The 13521-nt window shown below is 37.8% G+C and overlaps 1 protein-coding gene across 1 annotated transcript in view; it reads left to right on the top strand.

The window, feature by feature from the left end:
- The window catches only part of TANGO6 (transport and golgi organization 6 homolog), a 284857-nt gene that overhangs the window by 74315 nt on the left and 197021 nt on the right, over positions 1-13521 (top strand). Inside the window, exon 10 of the mRNA XM_053699413.1 lies at positions 85-217. Within this exon, the coding sequence (XP_053555388.1) occupies positions 85-217 (133 nt within the window). The remainder of the gene's footprint in view (positions 1-84; positions 218-13521) is intronic.

Below are 13521 nucleotides of genomic sequence, written 5' to 3' on the forward strand. Positions count from 1 at the left end.
TATGTTCTATCTGAATTATTAGAAGAAAAAAATTGGGTTTCATGTCCTTTTAAGTAAGATGTTGTCTTTTATTGGCTCTTTCAGTCCAGTTGATGATGATGACGCACTGTATGAAAAGGTGACCTGCGAGCAGTGGAGAGTGGAGTGCCTGGTGGATCTGTTGTCAGTCACTTCCACTAGTGGCCTTGCTGCAGACTTCTTTCTTTTCTGTTTGAAGGTAAGGTGATGTGCCATTGATAGTTATTTTTGATCGTCATTGCTAATCAGTGGCTTAACTTTTCATTATTAAGCATTTAGGAGTAGCATACTCATACCCTCAAGAGCTGCAATGTGAGGGCTAAACCAGGCAGCAGCTGCTACCTGAGTTTTTTGCATTGTTGATGTTAGAGCTCATAGATCCATTTTTCTCTGAACTATTACAAAAAAAAAAACATCAATCAAAATAATTTTGAGAACTGTGTGAGGGGAAAATTAGATGATATTTTGTGAAATATGATGTAGGGTGACTTTTTAAAGTATCATTACACACTAAATAAATGCTAGATAGAATGATGCATTCAAATAAAAGATTAGTATGAGAATAACATGTAGATGTATTTTTTTAAAGTTTCATTAGCTGTTTAAAGATTGACAAAATAACTGTAAAGTTTTAGTGTCTTTAAAACACGTTGTTACTTAGGTTACCTTATCTGCTGTGGCCAATTAGGGACAGTTATAAATAGGTCACTAGAGAGTGCAGCCAATGGCTGTGTGGAAGATCAGTGTTATGCTCTTCCATTTCTAACAAGAACTGAAAAGTTTACAATTTCAAAATGGAATTACAGGAAAGGGAACAAAATAAATAATTAAATTATATTGCAGAGTTTTTTCTATATATACAATTTTATCATGTTATATTACCATCTCAAAGTGTTTAATGTCCCTTTAATGCAACTATTTCATGTTTTATTATTTACTTAAACCACCCTTCTGCAAAATCAGAATTTTGTGTAATTTTAAATGTATGTATGTATGTTATATTTTTTGGTTAGATATTTTAGACCTACAAATTTTTTGTATAAATCGCAACATGCTACAAAGTGACAGAAATAATGAACTTTTTTCAGATTTTCAATCAGTAATTGTGCAAACTAAGTATGTTAATTTAACCCCTTTGCTGCTAAGCCATTTTCACACCCCATTGCTAAGCCAATTTTGAGTATTTTTTGCTATTGTAAGTCAAATTTCCGTGACCCACACAAATTAGATATATTGTTGTTTTTTTTCAACATGCCCAGCAGATTCAGAGTTTACCATTACTATACTTGTATTTCATGGCATGTGAGATGGATACGGCTAAAACTGGTAAAAAAAAATGATTTATTTTTAATGACACAATGAGTCCATGGATCATCATTAATTACTGTTGGGAATATCACTCCTGCCCAGCAGGAGGCGGCAAAGAGCACCATAGCAAAGCTGTTAAATATCACATCCCTTCCCTCCCACTCCAGTCATTCTTTTTGCTTACGTTAGAGCAAGGAAGTGGTAAAGTTAGGTGTTAGTAAAAGATTCTTCAATCAAGAGTTTATTATTTTTTAAGTAGTGCAAGATTGTGCTGCTTTGTTCTAGGGTGTAGCCGTAGTCCATTTCAGTCTCTTTAGTAGAGCAGTGGTGGCTTTAGAGAAATGGGAACTTGTGGGACATAATTCTCACTGTGCCTCCCATGTAATTTATGCTGCCCTAATCCTGATAGCCTAAGTAAGATTACTCAGGCTTTATATTTTGTCCACAGGGCTATGTGAGGGAGAGGACCTCTCAAACCTTCCTAGCTGCCTTGCTGTCTGGCAGATTTACAAGGGAAGTGCTGACTTTTTTATTCTGGGTCTGGGAAAATAATAAAAGGATCCAGAGGAAGTGGAGCACTTTATTTACCTGGGACATAGAGCCTCCTATATACCAAAGGAGGGGATTTATAGACAGCACCTTTTAAACAGGCACTGCGGCTGAGGAGATAGTCTCATAATTAGGTGATTTTTCACGGCTCCCGGGGGCTTATATCACGGGGACTGAGGAGACAGGCTCATTAGAGGTGGTTCACTGTTCACAGGGCTAAGCAGCGGTCTAGAAACTGCAGACTCTGTTTACTTCCAGGCTTTGCAGATAATATCTCCCGGTGACCTAACTTTAAGCATTAAAATGGCAACCTGGAGATTGCCTTTGGAAACGCCCACGATGGGCGGAGCTATATGTGGCGCCAATTTGGGTTGCGCACCACGTCCTTTACACTTCCTAACACTTCCTATTATCGGAAGGATCAGACAGTTTGATATATAAATTGAGCCCTCAGTGTTTAAACATGCGTTGGGACTGGACAGCGCTACAGCTTAGTTCCGGTCCTTTTTCTGAGGGAATCTATCTGGTGTCAGAAAGCAAAATGAGAACCTCAGCAGGGTTTAGCTGAGGGGTAGCAGGGTTCTACAGTATTTGTGTACCAATTTACCCTATTTTCTGCACAAAAAATAAAAACGTACGTTTTAAAATTTAAAGAGACAGAATCGTTTGATCTGTGTTCATTTTTATTAAAAAATGTAAGACTTTTATTTGATTAATCATCAATTGTGAGTCAGTATGGAACAAGAGGCCCTGCATAGTGTCTCTTGTTCTTTATGTTTTAATACCAATATGGAACCACCAATCCCTTTCTTTTTCTCATGTGGTGAGAATATTTAAAAAATAGGGATAGATTTTTCTGAGCCAACTTCTTGTAAGGCGGATGTTGTTCAGGAGTCTAATGACAATGTTCAATATATGCTTTTCCCATGCTAAAGGGAAAATGTAAGAGGAAATGTATTAAATTAAAGGTTTCTGATACAGTAGTGGCTATTCTGAAAGTTTTCTTTCCAGAAGCTTGAAGAGGAAGATACTCCGGTAGTATCTGAGGAGGAAATCTCAGACTCAGACAGTGTAAACCTTTATCTGATACTGAAGTTGGTTTCTTCAGGTTTTGGCTTATACACCTCCGTTTGTTAATTAAGGAGGTTTTAGCTACCTTGGACGATTTCGAGACTATTTGCGTAGTCAATCCTAAAAAGCCCCTTATGTGGAAGTAATTCCTGTACCAGTAAGGGCTACAAAGATTATTTCTAGGAATGGGAGAAACTGGGTATCCCTTTTTTCTCCATACCCTATTTTTAACGGGATGTTTCCTATAGCAGACTCTATTAAGGAGTCTTGGCAGAAGGGGCAATGTCCACACTAACCAGAATCCTACTATGCCCTTAGAGGATAGTTGTTCCTTTAAAGATCCTATGGATAAGAAGTTAGAGGGGTTGCTAGAAAAAAAAAATGTCTGTACATCTGGGTTTACAATGGTAACCTGTGGTGCTAACGTCACTAGTGCGGCAGCATACTAGTTTCATGCGTTTAAAACAAGGGATACCCAATAGGTAGAATATAGCTACTCTTTAAGTGTGATAATCCCCAATAATCACACTAGTAATAAAAAAATATTGCAAGGGATAAGAGTGCGCTCAGAAGAGCTCTACCATTAAATGTGAAATATAAATGGAATAAAAACCAATTATATGTAAAATATTATTTTAATTTAATGAATTATTCTAAAAGTTTATTTTACAATACAACACATTAATAACATGAACAAATGTAATATATAGTAAGGTGCACCTTTTTTCTATTACAAAATTTAAACAGCAAAATGAACTTATGAGGTTTATTTCAGCGTGTTACTTTTTTTTCCGTTTGACTTTTTGCAGAAAACTGTAACTAAAATGGAACCTGTATAAAGGCATGATGGGAAGTCCACAGGCACATATTGAAAAAAGCATTTCTGCTGAAACGCGTAGATCGATGACCTGATCTGTGGAAGCTGGCCAGCCCTGTCTTTTGTCACACCGAACGTCTCATTCTGGATTACTGCAAAAAGTCAAACGGCAGTACTAGTGATCTAAATCACAGAAGAGTTCATTTGGATACCTGCTGTGTTCAAGCAAAATCCTGTTACATGGAATCATAGCAATTGGATTCATCTCTATTCAAAGATCCTGTTTGGGCTATTGGCGGAGGAGTGGTATCACGTGAATGATACACGTCACAGTCGGATCTAACGGCTGACTCAGAAGACGCCAATATTCGGAGAAGTCAGGGAAAGGTATTTAAAATATCTGCCTTTCGGATTCTGGTGAGTTTGTATACCCAATTTGGGGCTTCTTAAAAAGACTTTTAACGGAACTTATTGCTACATACAAAAGAAAGCAGTATTTACTATTTTGCAACAAATTATTGACTTACCGCCTTCATTTAAAAGTTTGGCAAGCAAGAGATACAAAGTCATAATATTTCTCTTATACAGACTTTTAAGCACTTTGTACACTTTTATTTGAAAAAGTCAGTTTATGATATAATCATTGTTCACAGCATTGCTGCCACACTCGTGTGTCAATTATCACTGGAAAAAGTTGCAATATATTGAAAAAAGCATTGCTGCAAAAAAACTTTTTGCAATTTGTGGACAAAAAGTAACACGCTGAAATAAACCTCATAAGTTCATTTTGCTGTTTAAATTGTGTAATAGAAAAAAGGTGCACCTTACTATATATTACATTTGTTCATGTTTTTAATGTGTTGTATTGTAAAATAAACTTTTAGAATAATTCATTAAATTAAAATAATATTTTACATATAATTGGTTTTTATTCCATTTATATTTCACATTTAATGGTAGAGCTCTTCTGAGCGCACTCTTATCCCTTGCAATATAGTTTCATGCGTTGTCTGATTCTATTCAGACAGACACTCCCCTCAAAGAAATACAGGATAGGCTAAAGACCTTTAAGTTAGCCAATTCCTTTATTACAGATGCTTCCCTTCAGTTTGTTAACAGGGAGCTAGGATTTTAGGCTTGCTATATGGACCGCAGAGCGTTATGATTAAAATCTTGGTCTGCAGATGTCTTATCTAAGTCTAATCTTTTGACGACTCCTTACAAGGGAAGGACCTGGTTTGATGGAAATAATCGCTGATATTACAGGAGTTAAGGGACATTCCCTACCCAGGATAAGAGAAATAAATAAAAGGGAGGTCAGAGTAATTTTAGTTCCTTTAGAAAATTCTAGGAAATTTTTTCCACTCCCTCTTACAGGCGTGAGCTGTCCAGGCCTTCCTGGAGACCCATTCAGTATTGGACTAGGGGAAAGCAATCCAAGAAGCCTACTGTTGAATCAAAGACAGCATGAAGGGCATTCCTCCGATCCGGATTAGATCTTGTGGGGGGCTGGCTTCCTTCTTCCTTCGGGCTTAGGTTCGAAATGTTCAGGATCCCTGTGCGTGGACATTGTGTCCCAGGGATACAAACTAAAGTTCAGAACTTTCCTCCCAGGTGCAGGTTTTCAGTTTTCAAGATTATCTGTAGAACAGACAAAGGAGAGGCATTCTTACTTTGTGTGAGGGACCTCTCCGACCTGGGAGGGATTGTTCCTGCTCCAATGCAGGAACGAGGTCTGGGATTCTATTCCAATCTGTTTGTGGTTCCCTAGAAGGAGGGAACCTTCAGACCAATTTTAGATCTCAAAGTCCAAACACGTTTGTCAGAGTGCCATCCTTCAAGATGGAAACTACTAGTTTCATTCTTCCCTTGGTCCGAGAGGGTCATTTTATGACCATGATGGATTTAAGGGACGTTTTCTTGCATGTTACCAGCCACAGGGACCATCACAAGTTTCTAAGACAAACACGTCCAGTTTGTGGCTCTTCTATTCGGCTTGCCACAGCTCCCAGAATTTTCTCAAAGGTTCTGGGATCCCTGCTAGTGGTGCTCCGATCGTGGGGCAGTGGTTATTTATCTGGACGACATTCTGGTTCAAGGATCACACATGGAAATGTTATCCTTCCTACGGTCTTACGGATGGAAGGTGAATTTGGAAAAGAGTTCTTTAGTTCCATCTACAAGGATAGTTTCCTTGGGAACCATAATAGACTCCTTATCAATGAGAGTTATTTTGATAGAAGTCAGGAAATCAAGGATTTCGCGTCTTGCCTAGCACTTCAGTTCTCTCCTCGGCCGTCAGTGGCTCAGTGCGTGGAGGTATTTGGGCTGATGGTTGCGGCAAGGAACATCATCCTGTTCATTTCATTCGTTTCCACCTCAGTACTCTGCAGTTAGACATACTCGGGCAGTGGAAAGGAGATTATGCGGATCTGTCTCCGCGATTACAGCTGAAGCAGGAGACAGGGATTCTCTACCTTGGTGGTTGTCTCAGGATCATCTCTCCCAGGGAATCTGCTTTTGCAGACCCTCTTGGATGATTGTGACTACAGACAACAGATTTCTGGGATGGGGAGCAAGGGGCTCCATAAAGACTCAGGGAACATGGAAGTTCCAGTAGGTCAGCGATACACATTCCAGGAGTGTATTTCCAGCCGGATTTGGACTTCGTGGCATATTGGCAAAATGCTAGTCTTTCGAAATACGGGTCGAGGTCAAGGGACCCTCAGACTATTCCGAGGGACACTCTGGCGATACCTCGGAGTTTCAGTCTTGCATACCTTTTTTCCTAATTTTTGCTCTTCTTCCTCGAAGCATGCTTGAGTCAAGCAGGAGAGGGCATCGGTGATCCTTAAAGGGACATAATACTCATATGCTAAATCACTTGAAACTGATGCAGTATAACTGTAAAAAGCTGACAGGAAAATATCACCTGAGCATCTCTATGTAAAAAAAGAAGATATTTTACCTCACAATCTCCTCAGCTCAGCAGAGTAAGTTCTGTGTAAAAAGTTATAATTCAGCTGCTCTCAGCTGCTCCCAGCTGCAGGTAAAAAAAAAAAAAAAAAATGAAGAAATGAACAGCAGCCAATCAGCATCAGCAGTGCTGAGGTAATGAACTCTTTTACTGTGATCTCATGAGATTTGACTTAACTCTCATGAGATTTCATTGTGATCTTCCCTAAACTGAATAGGGAAATAACATGAGAGTGCACAAGGCTCATCCCTTCAGCTGTCCCAGGACAGACATACTAATATGCTGCTTAGAAATCCTTTACAATGGGATGTGGCTACTGAGGAATGTTTGAGGTAAAATATCTTTCTTTTTTACATAGAGATGTTCAGTTGATATTTTCTAGTCAGCTTTTTACAGCTATACTGCATCACTTTTAAGTGTTTAAACATTTGGGTATTATGGCCCTTTAATGCACCGGCGTGTCTCTGCATGATTGGTATGCAGACCTGATGGTCATGCATCTCTTCCATCTTGGAGACTTTTGTTGAGGAAAGGTCTTCTTCAATTTCCTTCCCTCATCCAAATCTAGTTTCTCTGACGCTGACTGCTTGGAGATTGAACGCTTGGTTTTATCCAAGCGTGGATTTCGGAGACGGTCATTGAGATTATCATTCCGGAAAATTAACCTATAACTAGAAGGATTTACTATAAGATATGGCGTATATATCTTTAGTCAAAGTCTACTCTTGGAGTAGAGTTAGGATTCTTAGAATTCTGTCCTTTCTCCAACAAGGTTTGGAAAAGGGTTTATCGGTAAGTTCCCTAAAGGGTCTAATTTCTGCCTTGTTTATATTGTTACATATACGTCTGGAGGAATTCCAGGCATACATTAGTTTTGTCAGGCCTTAGTCAGTATTAGGCCTGTATTCTAACCAGTTGCTCCTCCTTAGAGTCTTAATTTAGTTCTTAGGAGTATCAGGGGGCTCTTTTTGAGCTGATGCATTCCTTAGATATTATCTGGGAAAGTTTTGTTTTGTATTACTCTTTCCTCTGCTCGTAGAGGGTCAGAGCTCTCGACATTACAGTGCGAGTCACCTTACCTTAGTTTTCTTCAGATAAGGTGGTTTTACGTACCATTATGTTATTTTTGTCTGGAGCGTTAATCAGGAGACTGGTGTTCCTTCCTTGTGTCCTAATCCTTCTTCTCGGAAGGAAAGGTTTTTGGCACTATTTAGACAAAAAATTTACTTGCAGGCAACTAAGGATTTTGTAAGTCTTCTTCCTTATCTGTGGTTTTCTCTGAAATACGTAAGGAACAGAAAGTTACAGCTGCTTTTCTTTCTTTCTGGCTGAAGAGTATCTTACATTTTGCCTAAGAGATTGCTGGATAGCAACCTCCAGAGAGAATTACTGCTCTTTCCATGAGGACTGTTGATTTCTCATGGACAGTCAGAAGTGAAGTTTATATGGAACAGACTTGCAAGGCTGCATCTTGGTTTTCTTTTTACTCTTCTTCAAAATTCTATAAAATTGCACTTTTGGCCTCAGCTGAGGTCGCTTTTGGGAGAAAGGTTCTTCAAGCAGTGGTGCCTTCAGTTTAGGTTCCTGTCTTGTCTCTTATCATCTGTGTACTCTAGCTTGGGTATTGATTCCCAACAGTAATTAATGATGATCTGTGGACTCATCGTGTCATTAAAAAGAAAAGAAAATTTATGCTTACCTGATAAATGTATTTCTTTTTTGACACGATGAGTCCATGGCCAGCCCTGTTTTTGAGACAGGTTGTTAATATGTTATAAACTTTAGACACCTCTACACCTTGTTACTTCCTTTCTTTCCTTTACTTCGGTCGAATGACTGGAGTGGGAGGGAAGGGATGTGATATTTAACAGCTATGCTGTGTTGCTCTTTGCCGCCTCCTGCTAGGCAGGAGTGATATTCCCAATAGTAATTAATGATGATCCATGGCTTCATCGTGTCAAAAAAGAAATAAATTTATCAGGAAAGCATAAATTTTCTTTTTTGTTAAGATTTTAGTAAATAATAATAATATTGAAAATGAACAGATTACCACTGCTGTTACTGCTTTGTGGGTTATAATATAGATTACAAAGGCCCCTTTGTGCCATACAGAAAAAAAACACTTTTTCTTGCAAGATGTTTACTGTTATCTCTGATCACCTAGCTATACAGACAAAATTCATATTTTTAAGATATAACCTTGTCTACTAGAAAATAATCTTTATTAGTGGTCTCTAGAAATAACAGATTTTTTATTGAGTATATAGTGTCTCATTCCTAAGCAAATCCCCATGTATTGTGCTCATACTTTTTTAAAAAGATCTGCTTTGTACTGTCTTTGCAAGTCCACCACTATTTGAAAGAGCAAGCAATTCTCTTTGAAATGAGTGGTCTTGGAGGTCTGTGGCTAGTAAGTAAGCTGAGATCGAGGGGTTTGAACAGCAACCCCCCCTCCCCCATTCATCTCCCTTAACTGCCTGTCATATTGCGGCCCCACCCCCTCTGTGATGTCATCATGCACATTCATGGATACATCACCAGCACTCCCATGTAGTTCTGGGAGTGTCATCTACTATACCACCAATTATTGGGCCTGCAGTTCAGGGGAATAGACGATCCGGTGCTGTGATCAGCGATTCCCTTTCATGTCATGGATGGGTCATCATGCACTCAAAGGCAGCAGTTTGCATGACTACCCGTTCTCGTCATGGGCAGTTAAAGGGACACTGAACCCAAATTTTTTCTTTTGTGATTCAGATAGAGCATGCAATTTTAAGCAACTTTCTAATTTGCTCCTATTATCAATTTTTCTTTGTTCTCTTGCTATCTTTATTTGAAAAAGAAGGCATCTAAACTTTTTTTGGTTCAGTCTCTGGACAGCACTTTTATTGGTGGATGAATTTATCCACCAGTCAGCAAGGACAACCCAGGTTGTTCACCAAAAATGGGCCGGCATCTAAACTTACATTCTTGCATTTCAAATAAAGATACCAAGAGAATCAAGAAAATTTGATAATAGGAGTAAATTAGAAAGTTGCTTAAAATGTCATGCTCTATCTGAATCACACAAGAAAACATTTGTGTTCAGTGTGCCTTTAAGCGATTAAAGGACCATTAAATACAGTAAAATTGCATAACCAACAAATACACAATAAAAAGACAAAGCAATAGCACTTACTTTGAATTTCAAATGACTAGTAGATTCTTTTTCTGGCAAATTTCAAAGTTAATTTCATTTCCTTCCCCTGTATGATGTAAGAGCCATCAGCCAATCATAAAACGTATAAACATTTCACTCTTGCTTATGCTCAGTAGGAGCTGATGCCTCAGAAAGTGTGCACATTTTTTTATTGCATGCTATATCTAAATCATAAAAGTGTCATTTTGACTTTAGTGTCCCTTTAAAGATAATCTTGGATACTTCAGTAGGAAATTTACAAGTTTGAGCAAAGGCTTCAACTTTTCTCATCCAAGCATTCTGGCTCAAAGCCTGGTCTGAACATTGATTCTCAGAACACTTGTAATTCACAAGTGTACTGATAACTATTGTTATTTCCTTGTTTCAAGGAACTCTTTCATTTGGCTGTAACATTAAACCATTATTTAAAAAAATACAGTTTGCAGTAGAAGTAAACTCAGTGTTACCAAACGTCTTCCTTTCCAGTAAATCCAGTTGGAAGTCGGTGTGAAACAAGTCCAAGCCCAAAGAAACTCTGATGATGACGTTCAAAGCTCATTATCATGCAACTTATGTCTTAGTGGGCATGAAAAGTTATTTTTAATGGAAATCACAGTGGGAATACTCTTAAAGGGATATAAAACAGGTTGTGTCATTGTTGTAATAGAAAAAGCACTAATCAGTGGGTTGTTAATAAAAATCATAATCATTGCAATATGTATTATTGATAATTTTAAAAGGATTTTATTTATTTATTTTTACTTCATTTGTGCAGGGTCCATTACTTTCTGTCACAGTCACACAAGGGTGCTGGGGTCTGTACAGGAAGACAAAATACTAGTTTTTCTGTTGAATTGTTGCTAGGAGACACCATAAAATAGCTCTAGCGTGTTTATTGCCCATGATCAGTCGTGGACTTCTGCTGCAAATTAAAATCATGTGGCAGTAGAACATAAGTTCTGTAATATCTTCTTGCTTATATAGCTGCGGGCAGTAGGTGCACAGTGCTAATTTTGCAAGAAAACAAGTAAGATGTTTGTTTTTGTAACACAAACTGTTTTGTTTTTTGTTTACTTTATTTTTTATTTTTTTTTGTTCATTAAAGAAGCAGTTTCATATCACTTTAAAGGAACGCTAAAGTCAAAATTAAACTTTCATAATTCAGAAAGAGCACACAATTTTAAGCAACTTTACTATTCACTTCCATTATCTAAATGTGCACAATCTTTTTATATTTACACTCTTCCTGAGGCACCAGCTCCTACTGAGCATTTCAAAGAATTCACAGAATATATGTATTTGTATTTTGTGATTGGCTGATGGCTGTCACATGATGCAGTGGGAGGCAAAATAGAGCTAACTTTAAAATTTGTCAGAAATCAACTACTCATTTGAAATTCAATCTAAGTGCTTTTTCTTTTTTTAATATTATGCATTTACAGATTATCCTAATCTGTGTCTAGTGGTCATTTAATGTGCTGGAATAGGAACAGTTTTACCATGTAATAGGCATGAATGGAGGTCCTCAATTCAAAATGAATAAACAGTAAAGAACAAACCCAAGGTGCATGCCTATTTACTGCCATACATCTAAAGCAGTGTTTCTCAATTCCAGTCATCCGGGCCCCCAACAGGCCAGATTTTCGTGATAGCTGAACAAGAGCACAGGTGAAATAATCAGCTGTTGGGTGAGAGCAGGTTAGTAACCATGGTTGCTGATCAGCTGATTATTTCACCTGTGCTCTAGTACAGATATTGTGAAAACCTGTCCTGATGACTGGAATTGAGAAACACTGATCTAAAACATCTAAATATTTTACCCTTCAGGTACCATGTATTTATTTTCACTTAAATTCCTTTTGGCCTGGCGGCAACCCAGGAGGGGTCTACAAGGGTAATGAAAAAAGCCTGAACATAATGTATTTCTGTATCTCATATCCAGATTAAGGCCATTGTTGAAGGTCAAGTTGCCCTACCACCATGTGATCCAAATGATGCCGCATTACAGCTGTCAGAACAATGTTTCTGAACGTTTGCCAGCCATTGAGGTGTTTTATTTTAACAATTGCAATTTTACAGCTATTTAGTTGTAATAATAATAACCTTACATTCCTGACTCAAACTAATTTGTGACACCATATGAAGAAGGCCTTCAGTTATTGTCAATACTGTTGTTTCCTTCAACAGATGTTGGCTTTGATATGCACAGCCACTATTTTTCAGGTTAATGTAGGATTGTACTCTTTGTGCAGTCAGTTTACCCATGAACATCTTAGAAATCATCTTTAGCTGTTTTAGCGGTAGGTCAAGAGTCAGTTACAGTATGAGAGAGGATTCAGGACAAAATGAATAGTAGTCATATATCAATATTTGGCACTTGCACTAGATATTTAAACTAGGGGTATGTGCTTCCTTCACTTGACATGCTTCCTCAGACAATTCAAATAATTAAAGAGGCAAAAGACAATTCTGGCTCTAACCTGGCCATGGTGAATATGGTTCTCAGAACATACAATTTTTATTAGATCAGAATTGTGTGCTTCTAAACCCCATTTCAGTGCCATGCTCACATTATCCTTTATCATGTAGAATCACCTTAAATTAAAAAAACCCATAATTAGTGATTGTAAATCCAAGCGTTTAACAAATGCTAGGATTTTCCATCACTAAAAATAAAGTGTACTTTAATTGATCAACCATGTAAAAACCATGTAAACTCACCCTGCTGTTGCACAGCGCTAAACTCAGCGTCTCTGGCCGCCCATGGCACATCAATCTTCTACCAATGAGGTGCCGCTTACACGTCTAAGTCAATAGCGGTGCGTGCATACAGAAACCTGTCCGTTGACACGCACAGCTATTGGTTCAGAGGTGAAAACGTCACTTCATTGAAGGAGATCGATGTGCTGTGGGCGGCCGGAGCCGTAGTGTTTAGCGATGTGCAACGGCACATAAAGGGTGCGTATAGCACATTTTTTACATGGTTGATCAAGTCCACTTTATTTTTAGTGATGGTAAATCCTAGTGTTTCTTAAATGCTTGGATTTACCATCACTTTAAGACCTATTACAGGATTTAAGTTTAAATCTACAAATTTAAAAGGGATATTAAACCCAATTTTTTTCGTTCATGATTCAGATAGAGCATGAGATTTTAAGCAACTTTCTAATTTATTCCTATTATCAATGTTTCCTTGTTCTCTTGGTATTTGCAGCTATTTGGTGGCTGCAAATCTACAAATTATTATTATTATTAGATATCTGTATCTACTCAAGCAACATTTGTAAAGAAATCTTTAAAAATGTATATTCCATGAATCTAGGTACTTTTATACGTCTTCTCCCCTTTGGGTTGCAGGCTTCCATGAGCGAGCCTGCCCTAAAATGGCCCCCGAAGCTGATTATAGCTTCATAAAAGTCTCTAATGTATGTCATTTTTTTTAATCATATTTAGAGGGACATGTAACCCAAATACTTTCTTTCATGATTCAGATAGAGCATCCACTTTTATATAACTTTTTAATTTACTTCTATTATCAATTTTTTTTCATTTTCTTGGTAACTTTATGACACTATATGACAGCAGCTTTGCAAGAATGCTATC

This window comes from Bombina bombina, chromosome 1 (genome assembly GCF_027579735.1).
Source record: "Bombina bombina isolate aBomBom1 chromosome 1, aBomBom1.pri, whole genome shotgun sequence".
NCBI lineage: Eukaryota > Metazoa > Chordata > Amphibia > Anura > Bombinatoridae > Bombina > Bombina bombina.